Here is a 26,785-nt window from a genome sequence, read left to right on the forward strand (position 1 = left end):
GCGATCAAAAAGGGCAGAAATGTGCGGTGTCCACAAGTGTACTATTGCTTTGCGGACACCACTCGTTCATGCGGTAGGCGAGCGTACGCCTAATGACTACAACCATTAACACCTGAACCCAATAGAATCTACTCCTTTACTCATTACTCACTAATAGGACGCTTGTCAGTGCTTTAATTGAAACCATTGCTGCTTCAAGGAAACCTTACTAGTCCCCCACATATGCTGTACTTGTCACAGTTGTTGGTTTTATTTGCACTTGAAACAGTATATGTGTAGATTGTTTATAATCTTTTACACAGGGTGTAATAAAAACCATTGCACTTACATTGCTGTAAGGGTTAATGTGTGCAATGCATGTGTTAGGCATGCTTGTAAGGATATATTGGAATCTAATTGATTCCAATTCCAAATAAGCAGTTTTTTATGAGGATAGGTAATTGAATAAGTGGGTCATGTGATGTATTGCAGAAGATACTTCATAGTGGGTTGTTTGGCGTAAATACTCCGCTTACGTGCGGTAGCACCGCTTGGCTCCCGTTCGGATGCGGTATTCCCGAGCATACTCTGTAATACTCTGTAATACCGTGCCGAATCGGAGTGTTTCTCCCGCACACGCATGGTTTGTATGTCGTCCGTAAACACGCCCTGTTCTTAAAGAGTGAGTCCGTCCGAATGCGGAGGACACGTGGGCGTTTCTACGGACGATGGCCGCATGCGGCAAAACACCGTTGCGTGCTGACCGCTCCGTAAGAATGCGGGAATTTCCGCACAGATCAGAATAAGGGCCATAGAGTGGTTTTTTTTTTTACTTGATCTTCTAAAAATGAAAAGAGGTGAAATTGCACATAGTAACCAATCACATTCTGTGTATCATTTTCTATGATGCACTAGAAAAATGATAGACAGAACCTTATTGGTTGCTATGGACAACATAGCCTCTTTGAATTTTTAAAGCTTTAGTAAATGTACCCCTTAGTCTGCTAGCCTTATACTGCTCCTATTCATTTGTGTATTACAGTACTTTGCCCATCTGACCTCTCCATCACTATTGCTATTTGTGGACATATTGGTCAGCAACTATCTCCATGAGTACTTGTGAACGAATACTAGGGTAATTAGCGCTGCTACCGACAAGTATCATGCGATACTCGCTTACCTACTGCCATAATGATCATCACAGTGTCTTAAATTACAATACTATTAAATTACATTTTGTTATGAAGTTGACAACAGAAGAGGTATGGCCACAACAAACCTTGGGAGCCCACATCTGGCCCAGGTCCTGCTAGTTGGACATGAGATAATAGACTCTACACTATCATCTGGATTATGGGCTTTTATTGAATAGCTACAGACTTCGGTAAGAAACCCTCAAAAGAAGCAAAAGGTATCGTTAACGTAGAATTTGGTGCTTCTTCATAAACCTAATGCACTTTACTTTCAGTCATGTCTTCGCTGGGAGGTTTGGGTCTGTCAAACATAGTGTTTATATCATCACTCGGGTTTCCAGTGACAATAAGCCAATGGTTTTCATTCTCTTCCACTTTGTGCCCATTTAAGTATGTGTGTGCAGTCATTTCACATTCCTTGCCAAATAAGGTCCTGAAACGCAAAGAGCAGAATAAATGGTAGGCCATTACAGTTTGTCTTTCAAAAGGTCCTTTCTACCAGAATAACTATATTTGTGTAACATTTTATATACTATACAATTGATGTGAATGGAAATCTGCTTTTTTTTTTTAAAAAAAACCTCCAAACTATTATAACATTTATTTACAAAATAAGGACTTTTTGAATTTGAAAGGGCAAAAATCCCTGACCGGATTGAGCAAAAGTAGTTATATTTTTAATTCAGTTTGCACTAAATATAAACAGTCTCCTATGAAAACCCTAACCACAAAAATAACACAAACAAGTTATTAATAGCGATGGTGCTACACAATTTATGTATCTGCCATTTGTGGAGGCAGATCCCAAACTACATACATACATACTGTACGCTCACAGCTCCTTTGTTGAATTGAAACTATGGGCCTAATTCAGACCCGAACACAGGGCACATTTAGTTTGTAAATGGATAAAAGCATACGCACTGCAGGTGGGGCAAAAATAAAGGTTTTATTCATTTGCAAAAAAAATGTGCCCTGCGATCAGGTCTGAATTATGCCCTACGGTTACAGAGCAGTCAGGCAGCAATGCTACCCACTGTGCCATGGTACATCATGGATAAAAGGAAAAAATGTACATTTAAAAAAAGGGACAATTACCAGCTGGCCACCATATCATCATTACTTACCATAGCTCATACTTCCTGAGGACAGCTAGGCATCGATGTGTTTTGCTGTGAACAATAAGGACTTTTGTGTTTGCCTGTAATTTAAAAGAGATGACATTAGTGCTTATTTATTCAGTTATTATCGTTCTCCAGTACGGAGGACTAAATGTACTTTTGTAGAATAGACAAAGTAATAATACATAAATGTGGGCCCATGACACCAATTTCTGCTTTGGTTACCATGCTTTCAACTAAATACAGCTACTGTATCTAAACACATAAACATATAGTAAAAGTAAAGTAAAAAAAGCATATACAGTATGTCCCATGTTCAAGGTCCTGTACTGGGACCCCTTTTCCGCAAACAAATAATCATATACCGATTCCCCAACATCTCCCGTAACCTAAAATTCAACATGGACTGAGCACCATCATAACTTCAAATTCATTAAATAGTAATCCTAAATTCAGTATTCCCAGCAGCTATCCCTAATATTAAATTCCTTTAAATCTGAAATCTGTGCTGACCTAATATTAAACCAAAGGTAAAAAGTGGATCTAAAGAATAGGTTACAGGGTTAGACCATACTTGCCTACTTTCCTTGAAAGGCCAAGAGGCTCATGAAAATAGGGTGGAGCTCCTGGCCCTAGGAAAAGTGAGCAAGAATCCTGCTTTGCCTTAAGGCCCCCCTGCAACCCCTGCTCTAACCCCAACAGAGTACAAGTGGGCGGATCGAACAGGTCCTAATGGCGCAATTGACACTGAATCGGGTCATCGTAGCCCCACCCCTCCCTATGCAGTGCCTGTTTTTTTGTCAGGGGACAGAGCCAGTGACGCGATTGCGGAGCGATGCACCCAGCCCGTCCACCATCTGCATAATGCACTACCCCCTCCTGGATGAGGAAGGTATGTAAGAGTTAGACTGAACTAAATAAATCTCATGGTGCACTGCTTCTGTTAGTTCAAATAAAAGGAGCAGGGTCTCTAAATTCTGGGATCCTGGAGGGGCCCCAACATAACTTTAAGTCTTCAGGGCCCCCAACCTAACCTCACTGAGTCTACAGGGCCCCCAACCTAACCTCACTGAGCCTGCAATGAACTGCTCGACATAGGAGATCCTGGGGGGACCATTGACACCTAGAATATCTGGCGGTGGGCCTTTTCTCCCTCTGAGGCCAGGGTGTATCACTTGAAATATTAAACAAACAAAAAAAGTATCTGATAACTGTGGGCCCCTAAGCAGTCCCGATCTCTTTCTGCATAGATCACTGACAGGGTAGCCCTGGTTCTGTCACTTCTCATCTTGCTCTACCCATACCTCAAACATTCTGGGGCTGATGTGATGCTTGGGGATGATGCGAAGTTGAATGCAAATCAGTCTCAATTTGCTTCACACACCACACTGCACTGCACAAAATGTGCCTTTTTGCAGATGACACAAAGGTATGCAACAGGGTAGACACACCAGGAGGGGTAAAACAAATGATTGAGGATCTAGGTAAATAAGAGAATGGCAACTACAGTTTAATGCCAAAAAAATGCAAAATCATGCACTTGGGTCTCAGAAATCCAAAGACTCAATATAGTATAAATGGCACTATAACATACCCTCCAACATTTGAAGATAAAAAATCGGTACACATTCGGGAAGGGGGCGTGGCCATTAACAAAGGGGCGTGGCCACTGGGAAAAAAGGGTGTAACCACGTCCCCCGTATTGTACTATGCACCAACTACTACACACATCCTGCAGCTCATGTCACATGGTGGTTTGGTGGGCTGCTGGCTATTAAATAAGTATATTAAATATACTTATTTAATATGCCAGCAGCCTACCAAGCCACCATGTGACATGAGCTGCAGGCTGATAGGGTGCTGGATAGAAGAAGAAAGATGTAGTGATTTAGTGCAGCCTGGCAGGCTGAGCACCTACTTGCTGCACTGTAATGACTGCTGCAAAGACGTCCAGGAGATTATCCCTCACGCCCGCCGGGGCATGAGAGCCGCCTGGGATCTCCTGCCGTAGCACACCCCGTACACTGTACAGGACAGCGATAACTGAGAGGGAAGCACGCACAGCCGCCAGCTCTCCCCTGTGCATCCTCTACTCCCGGAGAAGAAGAGGTAGCCGCAGCAGCTCAGCTCCATAGCACTGCCGCCAGCCAATCACATCGCTGCACTGCCGCCAGCCAATCACATCGCTGCAGCATCAGCCAGCCAGCCAATAACAATGCTGCACAACTAACAAATGGAGAACCAGCCAATAACATCGCGCCCACAGATGGCAGCTGACGAATCACGTCTTATGATATGGTACAGGTTAGAGTAGTAGTGAAGCTGTGAAATCGGTACATTCGGTACAAACTGTATTTGCCGGTACAGACTGTTAAAAAACGGTACTGTACCGGCAAATTCGGTACAGTTGGAGGGTATGCTATAATGGAAACTACTGAGGAAGAGAGGGATCTAGGTGTCACTATTCAGGGGACTTAAAGGCAGGTAGGCAATGTAACAAAGCAATGAAGCAGGCAAGTCAGATGCTTGGTTGCATAGGGAGAGGTATCAGCAGTAGAAAGAAAGAAGTAATAATGCCACTGTATAGGTCATTGGTACGACCTCACCTAGAGTATTGTGTTCAGTTCTGGAGGCCATATCTCCAGAAGGATATAAATACATTAGAGACTGTACAAAGAAGGGCAACCAAAATGGTGCATGGCCTACATCAGAAAATGTACCAGGAAAGACTAAAAGGTCTTAATATGTATAGTTTAGAGCAGAGAAGGGAAAGGGGGGACATGATAGAAACTTTCAAATATATCAAGGGTTTTAACAAGGTACAGGTGGGAGACATTCTTCACAGGAAGAGGAGCAACAGAACACGAGGACATGCACTGAAACTAGAGGGAGGAAGATTCAGGGGAAATGTGAGGAAGAATTTTTTTCACAGAAAGAGTAGTAGATAAGTGTAATAGCTTCCCATCAGAGGTGGTAGACGCAAATACAGTAGTACAATTTAAACATGCTTGGGATAAGCATATTGATATCCTTACAAAAAAATCAGGATCAAATATGGTTTGAGGTAACATGTTTAAAAAAAGGGGCAGACTAGATGGGCCAAGTGGTTCTTATCTGCCGTCAAATTCTATGTTTCTATCTGGAGGGCCAACGTTGGACATGTCTGCTTTAAACAATTAGGAATAATTAGGGATATACATATACCACACATCACATACATACACATTGTACACACACACAGTACACCACGCATCTCACACACTTGCACATTGGACATATACACAACACACACACATACATAACACACCACATGCAGTACAACACACACCCGAAAACAGTACAACACACACAAACACAGCACACATACGTAAACATTGTATAGAGTCACACACACACACACACACACACACACACACACACACAAATATACATATATATATATATATACATACATACATATACATAGCGCACCTCTAGGGTGACCAACTCATCCCTTTAATCCGGGACACATATTAATTACACAGGTTCTGTGGCAGTTTAAAACAAAGTGAATTGGAGTCTTGAGGTGTGGCAGTTTAAAACCAGGTGAAAGCCAGCCACAAAACCTGTGTAATTAATAGGTGTCCCCAGGGGCGTAGCTAAGGGTTCATGGGCCCTGGTGCGAAAGGTCAGCTTGGGGCCCCCCTACATACAACAAAATCTACACGTCCCAGCATGCCCTGCCACAGATTTTAGATAATGGATTTCTAAAACTGTGACAGGGCATGCTGGGACCTGTAGTTCCACTGTAACAGTGGAACTACACATCCCAGCAGTTTTAGCAATTTTCCCCATAATCTCAAAAGCTGGCTGACAGACTGGACTCACTGTAGTCCGTCCGATACAGGGCGCCGGGCGGTCCTGCTCCTGAGTCCTGGCAGCCTACACGTGTTGAGGCGCGGAAGCGGTGGGAGAGGGAGGGGGAGGTTGGAGCCCGCGTGCGTCGCGCTGACCTCACGCGGCAAGGGGTCCCCTTCCTATTGGCTGCCTGCGGCTGGGGACGGGACACGGTGGCCGTATCTGAGCTGTGATTGGCTGCAGCGGCTCGCCGTATGGGGAGACAGTCCCTGGGGCGCTGGCCTGTGCAGGCCTTGGAGGGTGTCCCGGCTGTGGGTCACTATGGTCGGCAAGGGGGTGGCACTAGGACTCCTGTGTGCCCAATGTCAGGTAGGGTGGTGCTGGGGCTGCTGTGCAGCACTTACGATTCGTTGCAGCACCTGCTGTCTGGACTCCGTTGGGGCTGTTCTCTGGATCTGTCTGCCGGGTGCTGGGCCTTGTAGTCCCTCTCTCTCTCCCTCTGCCTGGATGCGGGAGGGGGGCGCTACTCGTCAGCGCGGCTCCACACGCCGGAAGGTGGAAGGCTGTGGAGGCTGGGTGCTGCTGCGGCGTCTTCCCCGCTGGTCTCTGCGTCTCTCCGTCACTGCTCGATGACGCGGGGCAGTGTGCGCTGGGCTTCCTCTCTGGGTAGCAGCCGGGCGCGGGTGAAGTGCGCTGCCCGAGCTGCTGCTGGATCACGCCGCCTTCTCCCTTCCCCGCCGACTCTTCTCCTCAGCGCCGGCCTCTGCTGCGGATCGGGGACCTTCGTGCACGTCACGCGCCACCGGGACTCCTCTCTGCAGGTAACGCTGGTCCTCTCGCGCCACCGCACACTCCTCCCCTCTCGCCGCTGCAGCCAATCACAGCTCATATACGGCCACCGTGTCCCGTCCACAGCCGCAGGCATCCAATAGGAAGGGGACCCCTTGCCGCGTGACGTCAGCGCGACGCCCGCAAAGCAGCACTGGGAACGGGAGCGTTCTGTTCCCTTCCCTCTTCCAGGACAGTGGCGGGGGTTGGGCCCCCTGGCTCAGGGGCCCGGTCGCATCTGCGACCGCTGCGACCCCTGTAGCTACGCCACTGGGTGTCCCGGATTAAAGGGATGAGTTGGTCACCCTACGCACCTTACACACTTACACATTGGACAGATACACAAAACACACACACATAACACACCATTCCCAGTACAACACACACCCAAAAACTGTACACACACAATTCTGCCTGCAAATCATATTTTATGCTCTACACTAGTGGTTCTCAACCTTGGTCCTGAAGTACACCCAACAGTTCACGTTTTCTAGGTCACCCAGCAGGTGCACAGTTGCACTCATTACTCACTGACACATTTTAAAAGATCCACAGGTGGAGCTAATTATTTCACTTATGATTCTGTGTGAGGACCTGGAAAACATGCACTGTTGGGGGTCCTTAAGGACCGAGGTTGAGAACCACTGCTCTACACAACTGCATTGTTTTATATATAGTGAAGGTATACTAGTTACCAGCCTATCAAAATTCTGAAACAACATAACAGTAACGTCAGCGCCGGCAGCTGTTCTGTTAGACACCATCTAGTGCAGCTGCAAAAACAGTTGAATTCCCCCCACAGAGGTTAGGAGCAGTGTTAGACTTAGGATGTTAAGTTAATAAAAACTATGTTGAGTAAAACTACTAATTCACCCTCTCATTTATGGCAGTAACTTAATTATAAACACACTGCTGAGTACACACACTTATTCACCCTCGCCTACAGGATCTCTGCCCAATCAGGACTTTCCTCCACCGTCCCTAACCCACTGTTCATCCACTTTATCTCTACCCATCCTCCCACCACACATACACTCTTTTATAATGTAAGCGGGCAGGTTCCTTTCTCTTCTTGATTCATCCTTTCACCTTGGCCGAGTAACTCAGCCTATATGATACATCTATAGATAAACTGGAATCTATGGGGTCGATCCTATTAACCCCGAAGGGTGCGAGTCGCCGTTCGGGTGCCGTTTTAATGCTGAAAACAGCACCCAAATTAAGCCTAATTCGCACCCTTCGCAGGGCCGAAATCGATGAAAATTGCTCGCACCCCCATGGAGGACTTTTTATATATATATATATATATATATATATATATATATATATATAGTGTAGGTGTATCCAGGTGTGATCCAGGTACAGACAGACAGCGGCACTCAATGGGTTTTCAAAAATTGTTTAGTGGTACTCCAACGTTTCGGGGACTAGCCCCTTTGTCAAGGTGTAAGAACACCTGTGTCAGGTTGTTCTTACACCTTGACAAAGGGGCTAGTCCCTGAAACGTTGGAGTACCACTAAACAATTTTTGAAAACCCATTGAGTGCCGCTGTCTGTCTGTACCTGGATCACACCTGGATACACCTACACTACGTATTGGAACCTGAGGGCACCTGGGAATCTGCCTGTGTGAGCAGGAGTGCCAAGCCGCAACACCCAGTCTATATATATATATATATATATATATATATATATATATATATATATATATGAGCACTTTTCCGTGAATTCAGCCCGCCATAAAGTGTGCCCGGTGTCCTGATGATTATGAACTTGCAAATCATCTGCACCGTTCGGGGGTTAATAGGATCGACCCCTATGTAATTAGGTCACTTTGTTGCCTTGTGTACCTTCACTACTTACAGCGCTGTGGAAAATTGTGCCACCTCAAAAACCAATGCTAATAATAATAATTAAGGAAACTACTTGCACTGTACAATGCTATACGTACCAGCACAGGTGATCCTTCATATTCAAGCCTAAACTGTGGATCCAAGTACACAATCTGCCAGCAGCTCTGATATGAGGTTTGATCTGTTAAGCTAACCTCTTGCAAATTAGACTTTTTACTGCATTTTAGAAATGTTTTTTGGTCACTTGTCAGATATAACTGAAGACAAAAAGAGAAGAGACAAAAGGTGTATTAAACAGAATGTTGCAATAGGGTAAACGTGTATTTGCTGGCATTCCATGTATATTACAACTGTTTTCATACAGGAATTATTACCTGATAGCTTATGACTATTTATAACTTGTCACTGAGATACAATCCATATACAATATCAAGTGTAACCTTACTGGCTGTGATTTCTGAGTTGGATACAGAGGAAGATTTCTGAGTTGGATACAGAGGAAGTTTACAGCTGTTTTCCTATTTGGAGGTGTACATTACCCCTCCCTCACTATGGGCATTATTTATTCATTAGTTGCAGTTTTGCCAAAATCACAAAACTGCAACTGCTTGTTACATACCTCCCAGCAATTTATTTTGTAAAGTCGGAACCCTTACATGGCCTAGCCAAACATGTCCCAAAAAGTGTGTGGGGCCTCACAGAAAGGGGTGTGGCTTCACAAAAATGTCCGTGATTGGAAATCCATGCCTCTTTACGCTGCTGTAGAGCTGCAACGGGCAGTGAAGAAAACCAACTGCCCCACCTGCGGGACACTGCCAGCCCAATGTTGGACGTGTGACAGTTCAAAAAACTGGACAAAAAAAATCGGGACAGTTGGGAGGTATGTTATCATAACTGGGGTCTGCCCAACACAGGGCAAGGCCACCCAGTATGAGAAAGACTTCTTCTGAAGCTGAGTAGGCCCTATGCCCACTCATCAGTAAGTGGTTGCTGCTGTGCTGAAAGCACTCCTGCTGTCACCAATGACATCACAGCAGGAAGCAGTGTACAGTCATGGCCAAAAGTTTTGAGAATGTTATAAGGACAAGGCTTGAGATCACTCTGTCCTGCTGATTGAGTAACAGACTGGAAGATTTAAAAGGAGGGTGGTGCTTGAAATCATTGTTCTTCCTATGTTAACCATGGTTACCTGCAAGGAAACCCGTTCAGTGATCATTGCTTTGCACAAAAAGGGCTTTACAGGCAAGGGTATTGCTGCAAGTAAGATTGCACCTTAATATCATGCCAAGTATCCTGAAACCATTTATATGTGGGGTTGCTTCTCAGCCAGTGGAGTAGGCTCACTCACTATTGAGCATTTCGAGAGGGTTATTTTGAGTGGTCATGGCACAAGTACAGACCTGCTGCTCCAATATATACCAAAAAAAGCTCGTACAACCAAACAAGAAAGAAAATAAATGTATGAAGAATATTGTCCGAGTGACGTCTGTGAGCTTCACCCCATTCAACGAATTGTGAGTTTGGGGTACGCCCAGCAAAATAAATCTTTTTGTGTTTTCTCTTCTTTTCTAAGTGAGTTGATGTACATTTGCCTTTCAATCACATTGGGTGGACCCGGTGAAGGTTCTTGAGTCAAACAGATACCCTGATAAGTTTCCAACCACACAAATTAAATGTGGTACGTTCTCTTTGACTAAAAATCATCCCCCTTTTTGTGTTTCCCTGATTATTGTTACAATCATTTGTGCATTTCTTTCCCCTTTTTTTTGTATATACTACGGAGAACACAAAAATAAGAGAATAGAAAGAAGCGCTCATTTTGGAGGAGAACCTCACAGACGGCGCTCTGACAATATTACGATATTCTTCATTCACTATTTAGCTTAAGAACACAGCCATAAAGCATGGTACTAAAACTTCCTCACAAGAGCAACTTTTCGCAACCATCCAAGGACAGCTTGTTGAACAATGCATTTTCCAGCATGATGGAGCACCTTGCCCTTAAGGCAAAAGTGATAACTAAATGGCTCGGGGAACAAACATTGACATTTTGGGCCCATGTCCAGGAAACTCCCCAAACCTTAATCCCATGGAGAACTTGCGGTCAATCCTTAAGAGGCGGGTGGATGAACAAAACCTCACACATTCCGACAAACTCCAAACATTGATTAGGCAAGAATGGGCGGCCATCAGGCAGTATGTGGCTCAGATGCTGATTGCCAGCATGCCGGGGTGAATTACAGAGGTCTTGAAATAGAAGGATCAACACTGCGAATATTGACTTGTTGAATAAACTTAATGTAATTAATAAATAAAATTAATGAATTAATAAAAACCCTTTGACACTTATGAAATACTTGTAATTTTACTTCAGTATATATAAGGAATGAGACTGTACAGAGGTCTATTTTGCAGCCACAGTGACAAACACCTTACCGTGTGCTTGCCGATGACAAAGCTGTAGCAATTACCACAGGGCTGTTCTGATTGCAGCCTTTGCTGGCATTACTAGTAGTCTGAGCTTGGGTTATAAGAAAGTCCAGGTTTTGGCCTTACATTGCATCGGTGCACATGGCTTACTGCTGAACGAGACACAATGCTGGTAGCCTATAAACAAGACTACTTGACTGAATTTGGAACAGGGTGGTATCAGCACCTGGTTTGGCACAGTACCTGGTTTACTGATCGCAGCATTGATGTATATAACAGATTAGGGTATGTTTGGTGGGAACATCAATTTGGGTAAAATAAAATGCCACTGTGTGGCATTGCTGATAACAGCATTTAATCCAGACTGCCGCTGCCTAGTACCAGGACATATATTATAGAGATCAGGGATGGGAAACACCGGTTTATCACACATGCTCCATATTAACTTACATGACCCATAAATTCATCTGTCGTCTTCAAGGCAAAATTCTGTCCATAATGCAGAGGTTCCCCATCCTCACTGCCGTCCACACTGTTACCCAATACAAGTAGATGTACACAGTCACTTTGTGTGAAATGATTTATAAGCAAAAGGTAAACAAATTGTTATGTGATCCCAAATCAGTGAGACCGGAAACTCATGTGTCATAACATCAAAGAGGTTGCTACTCAATGGCCCTCATTCAGATGTGGAGTAGTAGCTCTGTAGGTAAATGGAACAGGGGGCAATGCATGTAGACACTACTGGGCAGCCTGCGGCTCATATGGGGACGTCCAAGCACTTATCGCAGATCCTTGTAGGAGGCCATAATATGTATGTCTAACAAAGAAGATAATGCACTATTCCCTCCCCCTTAACAGTGGTGGTAAGTCTCCATTGTTAGTGCCCCCAAATGGCTTCAGACTGTCAATAATTGACAGTCTGATGCCGTCCTCTGTCATAGGATACACTCAGGCATGCACGGAATGGTGCTGCACATGTGCAAAGTACTGAACATCGGTACTTTGCCACAGGGGGCGCAGTAGTGACCACATCTGAATGAGGGCCACTGTGTCATATACAAGATACATAACCTTACATTTGACAAAAGTTAGCAAAATGTAAAGTGATAATTGATATATTACATTACTAGCTGACCCGCCAGGCGTTGCCCAGGAAAATTACTGTAAAATTTTGTCTTATGCTGTGCTAAAGGCCCAAGATTGTAATTTGTTAAAACCTCCACCATAATGTTAGAATGTGTTTGCATTGATACTCACTGTTAGAATGTGTTTGCATTGATACTCAATGTTAGAATGTGTCTGCATTGATACTCAATGTTAGAATGTGTCTGCATTGATACTCAATGTTAGAATGTGTTTACATTGATACTCAATGTTAGAATGTGTTTGCATTGATACTCAATGTTAGCATGTGATTGCATTGATACTCAATGTTAGAATGTGTTTGCAATGATACTCAATGTTAGAATGTGTTTGCAATGATACTCAATGTTAGAATGTGTTTGCAATGATACTCAATGTTAGAATGTGTTTGCATTGATATGCAATAAAATCAGGTGTGTTTTTTTTTTAAACACACCGCTCCTGATTTGATAGCTTGTGTGTGTTGATGAATTCCACATCCACTCCTGAGATTTAGCACCTCTGTATGGCTTGAACTATATATGCCTAAATTACTACTGTAAAGTCTAGGGTCATTTTATAAACATGTCTTTATTATGTTAGGTTTGTTACCAGTTTTCATGACAAGCTTTGCATCAAAATTAAAGCATATCCTGTACCACACAAACAACATTTACTTTGCACAAAATAATCAAAACACATGCTCAAAAAATATATATTTCACATGATCGGTGTAGTCATGTAACGTTTGTTACCATGGAATGACCCAATCTATATAATAAGTTGAAGAGTCTGTGTGCGTGTGTGTGTGCGTGTGTGTGTGCGTGTCCGTCGCATTGCGGACACACCGTGGCACTCAGAGACACCAAATTTGGCAACAAGATACCTCTGGACCCGGTGGTGTGCACCTCGAAGCCGTTTTTGGGAAATTTCACTTAGAATTTTAAAAAACACCAAGTTTTAATTTTCCTTCATTGATGATCTGGGGAAAAGATCGATGATCTGGGAAACCGTGGACGAAGGAACAACTCCACACCTGATTTCATTGCTGTCATTGAGTATGACAGACACATTCTAACATTATGGTGAAGGCTTTAAACAATTAGGAAATAATTGAGGATATACATAGACCACACATAACACACACACACGTACACATTGTACACGCACACACACACACACACACACACACACACACAGTACACCACATACGCACACATAACACACAACACACACATTTATACGTAGAGCACCTCACACACTTAAGCTGTGTACACACGGGGGAGATAGGGGCTGAAATCACTGGAAACACACCGCATGCAGTCCATACACACTACAACACACACCCAAAAACAGTACAATAAACACACAACTCCTGGCTTCAATCAATTCTGTGGAGACGAACCACGATAAAATGGCCACCCCATAAAGCAGACAGTTCTCTGAAACTGTTTGCGGTATGAGGGCGGCCATTTTATCGTGGTCCGTCTGCATAGAATTATTAATTGAAGCCAGGAGGGGAGCCGGGACGCACAGACAGGTAAGCCTGCGGCGATGAGGGGGGAGGGGGGTGGCACCGGCGGCTGGGGTGGGGAGGGGGAGAGGCACCCCCCATTAACGGCGGGGGTGGGGAGGCCGGCGGGGAGGGGGGGGAGGCGCCCCCCCCATTAACGGCGGGGGGGGGGCGCCCCAAACCAAGCTACGCCACTGAGAACACACACACTTAAACATTTCCAGGATATGCACAGCACACTACACACACATATATACGTAGCGCACCTCACAAACTTACACATTCGGCAGATATACACACAACACAAAACACACACATAACACACAACTCACAGTACAACACACACCAACATTCACTACAACACACACCCAAAAACAATACAATACACAGAACACACACTTAAACATTGCACAGATACACACACATAACATACCTCTAACAGCACAACACACACCCACATTCACCACACACACCCAAAAAACAGTACAACACACACAAAACACACATTTAAACTTTGCACAGATACACAAATACACAACACACACATACTGTATATACATAGCACACCTCACACACTTACGCATTGGACAGATACATACAATATAACACACTAAACCACATACATTACAACACACACACAAAAACAGTACAACACACACAAACACACAGAACACATAAAAAATAATTTGCCGTTTATTTAACAGTCTGTACCGGCAAATAAAAACTGTACCTAATGTACCATTTCTACTTTGTTCCCCATATCCGTCTCTCCAGTCCTCCAGTTGCACTGAGAAATCTTTGTCCTGGCCAATGCACCCATTGATCAATACAAAGTGGGTACACTGCACTCACCCTGTTAGTCAGTTGGATATCAGGCACTGCTCTGGCTTAAGGGTTTCCCAGACTCTTTTGGTTCATAGATAATGTTTGATCGATGGGCATGCGCGCTGCATGCATTTGTTTGAATGTAATGAGTGTAAGAAGTTGAAGAATAAGACTGAGATGAAGATTTGTCATGTTATAGTGTACAATTTACTCAATAAATCGTGAAAAAAATATGTGTACATAGAAGTACAATCAAGAAATGAAAGAAGGATTAAAAAATAAATTATGATTCAAACTGATAATTGTTTGGATGGCGGTGGGTTGCGAAACACATCTATAGGTGGAGGGGGTATGGATATTGTGGGCATAATTGGTGTTTGGTACACCTACAGGGGGTACCCAGATGATGAGAAATTTTCACTACAGTGTCACCGTAGGGGGATTTCCAATTGGGGTTCAGGTGGTCTTTTAGGGACCCCTTTACAATTCCGTTGGTCTCTTCTCCTGGAGCCTATGGTCTCCCTCAGTGATTGACTATCATTAAGGGAGACCGTAAGCTCAAGGAGAAGAGACCTACAGGATTGTAAAGGGTCCCTAAAAGGTCACCTGGACCCCAATTGGGAATCCCCCTATGGTGACAATGTGACCGTGACACTGTAGTGAAAATCCCATCAATTGAGGGCCCCATGTAGGTGTAACAAACACCAATTATGCCCACAATATCCATACCCCCACCTATAGATTTGTTTCACAACCCACCCCATCCAAACAATAATCAGTTTGAATCAGAACTTATTTTTTAATCCTACTTTCATTTCTTGATTGTACTTCTATGTACACTTACATTTTTTTCACGATTTATTGAGTAAATTGTATACTTTGTAACATGGCAATTCTTTTTCTCAGTCTTATTCTTCAACTTCTTACACTCAAACCTTATCAATGCACCCATTGATGATTGTGATGGCTGGATCAGTGGATTGGCTCGGCGGGTGTAGGGAAGAATTTGGCCCATTGCACCCATTCCCAGTGGGGCATTACAGTGGTGCGGGTAGCGTGCGTCGTGTCATAACATCATGTGGCCAGGCCCGTGGACCTGCTCCCACACTCAGGGGCTGCCCCACTGTTTGGTAGAGATGCCCGGTGCATGTGCTTTACAGATCCCCAGACCTCAGAGACTGCTGCAGGTTCGGTGAGGGGAGTGGCAGTGGCAGGGAGCAGTGAATTTTTAATTAATTATGGCGGGGTAAGTAACGCCCACCCCGGTCCCTTCGCACTCAGCGCCTGTAATTACACACCCTAGAAACTGTACAATTTGAAAGTATAGAAATGGAGGTGTGGCCACGTCCCTTTCTGATTTTGTACCGATTTCTGACCCTCAGATGTTGGAGGATATGTCGTACAGTAGGTGCTAAATCTCAGGAGTGGATGTGGAATTCATCAACACATACAAGTTATCAACTCAGGAGTGTTGTGTTTCAAACAACAACACCACACCTGATTTCATTGCCGTCATTGAGTATCAATGCAAACACATTCTAACATTATGGTGGAATCTATAACAAATTACAATCTTAGGTCTTTGGCACAGCATACTGTAAGATGACATTTTTCAGCAATTTTGGAAATAAAGAAACCCCAAGGGTTTCCCGGGCAACGCCGGGCGGGTCAGCTAGTAATTGAATATTTATAGAAAATGTAGAAACTATTTTGTTATTAATTAATCTCCAGTGTCCACCAAACATATGTGATGGAATTTTTATAGCAGCATTCTCCCTTTCCAAACACCATAAATGGAATTTAAGACTTCATATTACTATATGCTGTGTCATAATTTCCATTATTATCAGGCGGTTTCTGTTATTTGTGAACCTTTTCACTTTTGTTCAACTGTGGGAATCCTACTATGGAGTTAAAGTTCAATTGTTTGGATGCTTAAGAAATGCTAAAAAGCACTATCCACAGGGTCTTCTATACTATTTGAAAAAAGAATTCTCTAGTTGAACCTCTCTCTTAGGCCCCAATTCAGACATGCAGACAGGGGTGGGTAAGAGGCGGTCACTGTGGTTAGCCCAGTGTTTTACCGGCATGCCCACAAAAATGGTAGGGACCACCATGTAAACACCTTGCTTCTTGTAGACCTCAAAAACAGTTGCTGTTTTAGTTTTGTTAGCAGATCATAGGCTATTTTTGTATATTATATAATGTCTAGGGTGGCACTTACCTAGACATTTGTAAAGACCATTGCAACAAGCAGCATAGCCATACACAAAAGATGCTATGTTAATTGATACACAATTATCTCAGGGCTGAGGTTACACTTTGCACTTGGATGGCTCAACATCAATATTTTCAGATATAATGTTTCCACCACCTGCTTCTACCAGTTTGCTGGTGTCATATGTGGCTCTCTCGTAATATCCTCCACAAAGTCTGCACTGTTGCTGCTGGCCCTCACCAGCTCTGGGCCCTATAGCCTCTGCTCAACCCTTGTTTATTCAGTCTTTGTCAGATGGGGAAAACATGAGCTTTAATATTTACTGTGCTTCCTGTCCAGAATTTACTGGGATGATGACTAAAAATTGTTGTTCTACTTATAAATAATCTTTTACAATATACAATTATCCACTAGAACTTGTTTAGAAATGGCTTTATTACACTTCCCAGACTGACGGGCAATAACCATTGCGTCTCTGAGACCATGGCAGATGTCACTTCTCCTTGGTATTGTTTTACCGCAAACCTGGATGCTGCAGTTGAAGCTGCGAAATATGCAGCCCATACACTTTTAAAATATAGGGTACAATCATGCAATTTCGATAAATCACAGCAACAAATCGCATGGATCGCATGTCAATCGCATCTGTCCCCCTGACACGATGCACGGGCATGTTGGTCGAATCCCGCATCTCAAGATATTATGTGCTGCACATATTTATCGCATTGCATGTGCGATCGCATGTGGTTTTTAAACACAAGCGATTTATCGCAATGCGATGTGCGAACTGCCAATTTATATACACCCTTTCAATAAGTATTTAAATGCAAAACCTATTATGGTCATTTCAAATAGAGGTTATATTTGTCAAATTAACATTTTAGGACTTGGTTGTATCATTAAAACATATATCATTTCTATAAAGTCCAAACTGGCCGACTGCTCACACTTTCTATAGACCTCTATAGCTAGGGACATTATACAGTACATACCTTGTAATCACAAAAGAATTTCTGGCACATGGCTTCACGTTGCTGCTGGCGCTGACTCCACATGGTGCCGTTAGGTGGCTCCTGAGATGTATTACGCTTTCATCAGGGTTTGCAGACAGGGTGAAGTTGCCGATTACTGGGGATGGGTTACTTAATGACTGCTCACTATTCTCAGGGTTAAGCAGCATTACCACATCACCAAAATGAAGAAGCCCATCCTTAGAAATGGAAAGCTCTGTCTGATGTAAAAGTAAGAGTCAGTATTATTATTTTACTTTTTTTATATGGTGCCACAAGGGATCCGCAGTGCCCAATTACAGTACACTAGTACATAAACTAAAAAGCAATACAGTGACTTACAGCTGAATACAATAGGGTACAAGCACAGGGTACATAAACATAGCTGCATCAGCACAGGACACTTGAATAAGTACTGTAACACCATGGCAGAAAACCGCAGGATTCTAAAGGCAGACAGACATGGGTGACACAAATGGGGAGACAGAAACTATGGAACGAAGAGTTATTTATTTATTTATTTACAGTTTATTATATAGCGCAGAATATTCTGTTGCGCTTTAGAACTAGAAACAACAGTAATTAAACAAACTGGGTAGAAACAAACCGACATAAAGGTAGGAGGGCCCTGCTCGTAAGCTTACTATCTATAGGCATAATAGGAGGGATACATAAGGAGAGATTAAAGGATACATAAGGATAGAGTTAAGGTGACATTTGTCTGGGGTTGGTGAAGAAGTGGCCTTGAGAGAGCCCAGAAAGAAGTAGAGAATTCCAGAGGTAGGGAACAGCACGTGAAAAGTTTTGTACTGGATCGCATTGCATCTAGTTCAAATTGCATGTGATACACTATAAACAGCATGCATTATGTACGAGATGCGACCCGATCTAGTTCAAAAAGTACTGCATGCACACACTTTTTTGACTTGTGATATGCGATGCGCAGGAGCACATATTGCAAGCCAAAAGAAGCATGGTGCAATGTGAATTGCATGCAGTGCATTTTTATACTAAAAAGTTAAAACCACATCTAACTATCGCACCATGTTGACACCTTAAATGGCGGCACAAGGGAGAATACTATGGCACTGCACCAGTCTATTATGCACATGTGTAGGTCTCCCAGAAAATGGTGTGGCACACATTTTCCTTGTGATTTTTTATTACCTTACGTGCATAGGCGAATCTAGGGGGTGGTCCGGGGGTGCACAGGACCACCCATTAGCCCATTTTGTAGCTGAGGGATGGGGCTTTCCAACGAGCCCAGCCCTGTGTCTCTAGCCCCCTGGGAACCAGAGATACGGCCAGGCAAACCTGGAACGTTTTCCCTATAGGATAACATGGGACCCGCTAATTCCGACCCCCACCCAGTTCAACAGCTGCCAGTTCCCCCTTCGGCATCACTGAAGCTCGAGGTTGATCTCAGTCGAACCCAAATCGCTGGTCCTTCAATCTGATACCAGGCTGGATCCATATGGGTTAATTGGTTCCAGGGATATTGAGGTTAAACCGTTTTTTTTTTTTCATTTCTTAAATGTAATTTCATGACTGTTTATGCATACCTCCCAACTGTCACGATTCCGTCGGGACAGTCCCGATTTTCGGGTCCTGTCCCGACGTCCCACCCGCGGCAGGCATTGTCCCGCTGCGGGGGGTGGCAGTTGGGAGACCCCCCAATGTAGTAGAATAGACGCTGTGCGCATGCGCACAGCGTCTATTCTCGTATGAAAATGAGGTCGCGGCTAATTAGCATAAGCCGCGCCCTCATTTGCATACGCCACGCCCCCTTTTCGGGCGCTCACGCGGCTTCGCCGCGCGAGTGTCCCTATTTCTTCACATGAAAAGTTGGGAGGTATGTTTATGTTCTTTGAGGGAAGATTTCTCTGGAACCAAACAGCCCAGTTTCACGGGACCAAAATCATTCGAAGCCAACTCAAAAGTTCTTCAATATGATACTGGTCTCATGTAAATGGGTCAGTTGGTTCCGAAGATATAGCTTGTTGGTTAAAGGGGGGTAGGGAGAGGGGAGTGGTTGTCTCTCCCCCTAACACTAGAAAATGCAGGAACTAGGCTGGTGTATAAGGGGTCAGCATGGGAATGTCCCTGCATGATCCTGGGACCATATTCCCGGGTAAATCCCTGCATTTTCTGTTGTGAAAGGGGTATTATTTCAAACAGCCGTGACCTGCAGTGCTCTGAATACAGCCAGGCAGCCCCCTGCTCTCTGCCCAGCTGTCAATGACTGTCACCCCTGCGCTTCCGCTCCAATTCTTCTCCCCGTTTTCACCTCAGCCCCCCCCCCTTTAATCACGTGGTGCCGGCGCCCGGCATGCTCCCCCCGACGTCATGCACAACAACAGCGCGCACAGTATTTCAAATGTCCACTTGGCTAGAGGGGACACCAGGAGGGGAGTGGGAGCGTGCTCTGCGCTGCGCTCTGCTCCTCTCCCCATAGAAGCAGCTGCACCGCTCTCCATCTCTCCCTGCAGCAGCAGCAGCAGCGAAGGCTCATATAAAAATTTGCAGTAAGTGGCACTTTTGGGGGCATTGCTTAAGGGATGCTTCAAGTGGCGGTATGTGGGGGCATTACGCATAATGTGTGGCTTAATGTGTAAGGGGCATTACGGTGTGCAGCATCATGTGTAAGCAGCATTATGTGTGCAGCATCATGTGTAAGGGACATTATTTGTGCAGCATCATGTGTAATGGGTACTATGGTGCGCAGCATCATGTGTAATGGGTACTATGGTGCCATCAAGCAAGAACCCCCTAGCAATGAGCACCTAGGTAAGCAGCACTTACGTGACAAATATGTAACGAGCATTCTGGTTTGTTATATAGTATGTAATGGGCACCATGATGTGTGGCACAATGTGTAATGGGCATCATGATGTGTGGCACAATGTGTAATTGGCATTACGGCATGTGGCTTTATGTGTAATAGGTATTATGGAGTTTGCTAAAATGTGTAATGGGCATTACTGTGCATGGTCTAAAGTGTAATACCACACCCCTTTTTGTGATGCCACGCCTCCTTCCCATGAGGCCACGCCCCCTTTTTGATGCGCGGCTGTGCCGCGCAAAGGTCCCCCTGCTATTATGTCTGGATCTGGGACCACCCATTACCATAATTCTAGATTCGCCTATGCTTACGTGCAAAAACCGCAGGGAAATGGATGCCTGGTCATTTGTGCAGAGCTGCTATGTTATCGCAGTACTCTGGAGAGATGAGTACTTAAGAAAATATACAGAGAAATACTGTAATGCAAGATGTGCTATGCAAAATGGCATACTGTAGCACTCACATCACTGCTTACCTTTTTTAAAATGTTTTTCTTGAGATTCCTTGATTTCTGTAATAAGAGCTCACCCCTCTCTCTCTTCTCTAAGAAGTCTTTCAAAAGATCCTACAGGCATTAAAAAAAGCATTTTAAGACGTTATGCTTTGTTTTTTGTAACTATATTATCACGAATCCCTGCATACACAATCTGATCCACCACTGGAAAATGTGTAAAGTTCTTGATGGATGATCTCACCTCGTCTAAGGCCACATCCTCATTCCAGTTCCCGATTCGCACAGATGGGTTGAAGGTGCGGAAGCTCATGCTGACTGTTCGGTGCCGACCGGTCCTTGTCGGGCACCTGGCTGCTGTTGCTAAGTGAACTCCGTTTTGTTTAAATGCTTCCATGGAGACCGTGCCGGTGGCAAGCGCATTTCAAACATCACGTGACGACGTGCGATGTTCCGCCGCCATCTTGTGAGTGTCAAGCGTCTGATGGAAACTGGCGGGGTGTGAGCGACATCTAGTGATAGCTACAGATATTGCATGGTGCTCTTATCTGCGCGATAAATTTCCAAAAACAAATATATGCAAAAGCCCGTCGTTTAAAAATTGATATAGAGAAATCATTTATCCAAATAGAAATGAAACTGACAGTTTCTCACATGCTTACTGATCTCCATTGGTGGACAAATTGCAGCACATTATCTTATTGCTGTATGGGCAACAATAACATTTTTGGGGTTTAAGTTGCGTACCCTCCTGCATTCTGCAGGACACTCCATGAAATAACAGCAATCTCCATCTCTCCCTCATTAGTCTAGTAATCTCCCTCATTTTTTACCTAATGCGCATGACACGGTTACATATTTCGGGGGAAAAGGAATGAGAGATAAATACATTTACATTGAATCATCAGCACCATTTCCCAGCACTTTATATTATATTAGCTCTTACTAACTGCTTTGGGGCTTATCTACATTTGGATGAGTCATTTTAAAAGATTCCTGTGAAATGCAGCAGTACACACTCTCGTTTCTAGGTGCCACTTTCACAATCTCTAGTCTTTTCCCAATCTCTCCGTATATGGAACTAGACACGCCCTGTGGGTGGAGCAAGACATGCCCTCTCAATGGGGCGCTTTGCAAAATTATACTACCAACAATAATCTCTCTGAAACTAGTTTTCAAAAGTTGGCAAGTATGCACCAAGGTACTGGCTCTTCTCGTGCAGTGACAGGAGATCAATGCTGCAGTATCATATTCTCCTTCAGCACTCAGCTCCTGTCACAGACATACACAGCCCCATCTCTGGGGGTAATGGGCATCTGTAGGGATGCTGGGTACACCCCCAGCGTGACAGATAAATTCTTTTTAGACACTCGTGCCTATGGTATGGTGTCAGGGAATTGGTGGTAAATGCAGATTGCAAGAAGCAATTGCAGTACATCCCGCCACACATCGCATTGATACTAATCACATATGTACTGACATATGCAAATAGTATCGCAAAGGACAGCTCTTGCAAAAAGAGCTGCTCTTTGCGAAGCCGTCCAATGACAGGGTGCCTGGAGGCAGGGCCGCCGAGAGGAGGGGGGGCCCGGGTCCGGACACACACTTTAAAAAAAATATTTATTGGGCTGCGGGTGCGTCGAGACGACAAGTACCTGTCCGCTCGCCCATGTGACCGGCCACCCGCCCGCCCATGTGACCGGCCACCCGCCCGTCAGCTGCGGCTGCCCCAGCCTTCTTTTGGGGGACAGGGGGAAAGGACGGTCAGTCGCACAGGTTTATTTACAAATGTATTTCAGACAGGACCCTCATGGAAGTAGAATTATTCCTTTATATTTAGGAAGAGGGTGTGCTACCACTGGACATGGATCGAGGTTCAAGCAAAAAGGAGAAAAGGAAATGTCTTTCTGTGTGGTGCACCTCATGAGAAAAATAGCATAAAATTTTGCTTTTATTAACTTATATTAAAAGACAAAGAGGCGAAATATAGACAGCCTTCCCCTGTCTGTCCTTCCCCTGCACACAGAGAGACAGACGCTAAAAGTCATAGTTCACCTCTAGCGTCTGACAGGAAGCACAGCTCTGCACTGCCTGTGCTCCCTGTCAGAGACGCTGGAAGTGAAAAATGACTTCTAGCGTCTGACTCTCTGTGCGCAGGGGAAGGCAGGGGCAGCAGCAGCTGATGGGCGGGTGGCAGGACGCACGGGCACATATTAACCCCTTGGCAATGAGCTAGAACCCCTGGCAACGGATATCCCCTTTGGCAACGAGCATTAACCCCTGGCAAAACATATTAACCCCCTGGCAACATCCAATAACCCCTGGCAATGCATATTAACCCCTTGGCAATGAGCAAGAACCCCTGGCAATGGACAATAAACCCCCCTTGGCAACGAGCAAGAACCCCTGGAAAGGGACATTAACCCCCCCCCCCCCCCTTGGCAATGAGCATTAACCCCTGGGAACAAATATAAACCCGTTGGCAACAAGCAATAACCCCTGGCAATGCATATTAATCCCTTGGCAACGAGCAAGAACCCCTGGCAATGCACATTAACCCCCCCTTGGCAACGAGCAAGAACCCCTGGCAACGCACATTAACCCCCCCTTGGCAACAAGCAAGAACCCCTGGCAACGGACATTAACCCCCCTTGGCAACGGACATTAACCACCTTGGCAACGGACATTAACCCCCTTGGCAACAAGCAGGTAATTTATAATGGTAATTTATAATGGTACTTGTGTATGCTCGCCACGAAATATGTCAAAAAAAGTAACTTAACTCCATGCCAACATGGATAGTTCATACCTCCACTATCCATGTTGGCATGGAGTTGATTTTAAATAGTGTGGCGAGCGTAGCGAGCCACCGAGCCTGCAGCGTGGGCGAGTGAAGCGAGCCCCGCAAGTACCTTTATAATATACAAGTACCTTTATAATTTATTAGAAGCCTTACTGTGGGGGGCAATGTGGTGTGGCATAGTCAGTGTGTATCGACTTTTGTGTGACATCCCATTTTTTGGGGACGGTCCTGCGGGAATTAGACAATGCATGCATCTAATTAGGCAGGCAGGCAGGGAGGCTGAGGGCATGGCCAGCAGTTCACACAGCACTGGCCATGCCCTCACAGCGACAAATCGGCACCCAAAAATTTTTGACGCGTGCCTCTGGCACGCAAATATATTCCTCTCTCCACTGCCAAAGTTGGGAGGTATGCATTAGGTGTGAGGGGCATTGCAATGTGTGGCATAATGTGTCAGGGGCATTACAGTGTGCAGCATAGTATCATAGGCATTGTGGTGAGCTGCATCATGTTTCAGAGAAATGGCGGTGTGTGGCATTCCTGACCCGGCGTGTGGCCTGCGCTGCGTGTCTCGATCATAGGTCACACTGTGCAGGCCGCAGCGCTGACCACCAGCGCCGGAACCTGCTTGCCGCCTGGCCTCCCACATCATACCCAACGCCGGAACCTGCTCGCCGCCGGGCCTCCCACATTCTGCCCTACGCCGGAACCTGCTCGCCGCCGGGCCTCCCACGTCGCACATGTCTACCCGACGCCTGCCTCTGCACTGCGGCCGCCTGCCCCCTTCCGCAGCTCAGAAAAAGTAAGTCAGTGTGGGGGCACAGAGGCAATTTTTCTTTTAGGGATGCCAATCCCGGGATCCCGGGATTGAGCATTTTTCAATCCCAGTGATATTGGTGTACCGGCCCCAAGATTTCTGTTGCCATCCCTTACATAGAAATGACCTTCTAGACCTAGTTTGTCTCTGTCCCTGCTTCCCCACCATCTCTGTCCCCACCCTCTGACCCTTCGTCACCACCGTCTCTGTCCCTGCATCCCGCCATCCCGCTCTATGCACCTTTGTCCCCGCCATCTCTCTCCCTGCATCCCCACCATTCCTCTCACTGTCCCTGAATTTTGCCTCAATCTGTGTGGCATAATGTGAATTTTGGCACAATTCATGTGGAATAATTTGAATTTTGTGTCATTCCATGTGGCATAATGTCAATTTTACGACATTTCATGTGAATTTTGGCTCATTCTGTGTAGCATAATGTGTAAGGGGCAAGTATAAGGAGTCTACTATTGTGTTGCATAAAGGGTATATGGTGTGGTACACACCCCTATATCCTTTTAATGGCCACACCTCTTTTCTGTAGCTCGCCACTCCAGGGGGGCCCAGTGACACTGTTGTACCGGGGCCCAGGATTTCTCTTGGCAGCCCTGCCTGGAGGTCCCTCTCACCTAATACTCCAGGGAGCCTCCTGCTGCAGATGGCTGCAGGGCCTCCCGGGCTACTCCTCCCTGATCCCGGAAGGGGAAGTACTGCTGCTAGGGAGGAGGAGGTCACTGGCTCCAGGCAGCAAAGCAGGAGGCCACCAAGACAGTAGGTAAGGGTGGATGGCACGGGTCAGGGGGGTCCAGTACGGGGCTGTGGGAGATGCAATAGTCCATAGGCTTCTATAGGGTAGCGCCAGAAAAATATGGCATTACCCTCTGTGACGAAAAAAGAGCGGTCATCGATTGATACATTCACAAATGCAGTAAAACCCCAGTTTTCAGGGGTTTTACCGCATTTTTCGTTAGATACATCCCAGCTTCTGTAAGACCACTGATAATTGAAATAGTTACCTGTAGCGAGTGATGCAGAGCAAGCCACTGTGCTCAAAGCACAACGAGCTAAGTAGCCTGTCAGGATACACTTTTAATGTTCTGAACAAGTTTAATAATGATCTGATGCAGTGTAGTTTTTTATCCAGCAGGTCTCATGTTCTGAACTTGAATTGGAGCGTAACTCCAATAAAGTAGGAAGAGATTTTTGGTTAGTTATCTCTCCTGCTCTCTAAGGGGGGTAATTCAATGTCAGGGTCATGGTCGTCGAGCTTGCTCGACCGCCGTGACCCAGTCCCATTCTCGGTCAGCTCTACCGAGAACACGCAGGCGGGATTCAATGTCCCGCCTGCCGGGGAGCGAAAAGGGGGCGTGGCCACGAGTTGCGGCCGGGAAGAGGCGAGCTGCAGCCGGCAGCTCATCACTTCCCGGCTGTTCTCGGCAGAACGAGCCCGACAGCTAGTGATGTCGGGCTCGTTCTGCCGAGATACCCTGCTCAATGCTGTTGGGGGAAGACAGCATTGAATAGGGCCCGGCGGGCATCTCCCCGATGGGAGGTGCTCGCTGGAGATTGAATATCCCCCTAAGGCCATTTATTAATCACTATGGGGGCATTTAATATGGGATTCCGACTGTCCGGCCAGTTTTTTTGGGTTCATCGGACAGTAACTTGACAGTCGTAATTCAATGTTCCGGGTGTCGTGTCAGAAAGTCCGTGGATTGATGAAAATGTCAAAAAACGGCTTTGAATATGACAATCCCTGGCTGTTTTTCCAACAAAACAGTTGCGACTTTAAAAAAAAAGTCGATCTGACACCCTTCAAGGCTGTTGTTAATGGCAGCATTGAATAGTTGAGTGCCTATATTTCCACTGTCGCGAAATATCGGCACATATTGAATTCCCCTATTTGTAGTGTGATTTGGGTGCGATGTTAGTGGTCAAGAACT

The 26,785-nt window shown here is 45.3% G+C and overlaps 1 protein-coding gene across 1 annotated transcript; it reads right to left on the reverse strand.

The window, feature by feature from the left end:
• Positions 1 to 1,324: 1,324 nt before the first annotated feature.
• On the reverse strand, positions 1,325 to 21,697 carry CFAP161 (cilia and flagella associated protein 161). Its single transcript, XM_083184154.1, has 7 exons — positions 21,470 to 21,697; positions 21,250 to 21,339; positions 17,915 to 18,153; positions 11,692 to 11,773; positions 8,910 to 9,068; positions 2,300 to 2,373; positions 1,325 to 1,605 (listed from the first exon to the last, which is right to left on the reverse strand). Exons 1-7 carry the CDS (start codon positions 21,620 to 21,622, stop codon positions 1,428 to 1,430), a joined length of 975 nt encoding a protein of 324 aa, XP_083040280.1. The 5' UTR covers positions 21,623 to 21,697; the 3' UTR covers positions 1,325 to 1,427.
• Between the last annotated feature and the right edge of the window lie 5,088 nt (positions 21,698 to 26,785).

This window comes from Crinia signifera, chromosome 4 (assembly GCF_055691185.1).
Source record: "Crinia signifera chromosome 4, ASM5569118v1, whole genome shotgun sequence".
Lineage (NCBI taxonomy): Eukaryota > Metazoa > Chordata > Amphibia > Anura > Myobatrachidae > Crinia > Crinia signifera.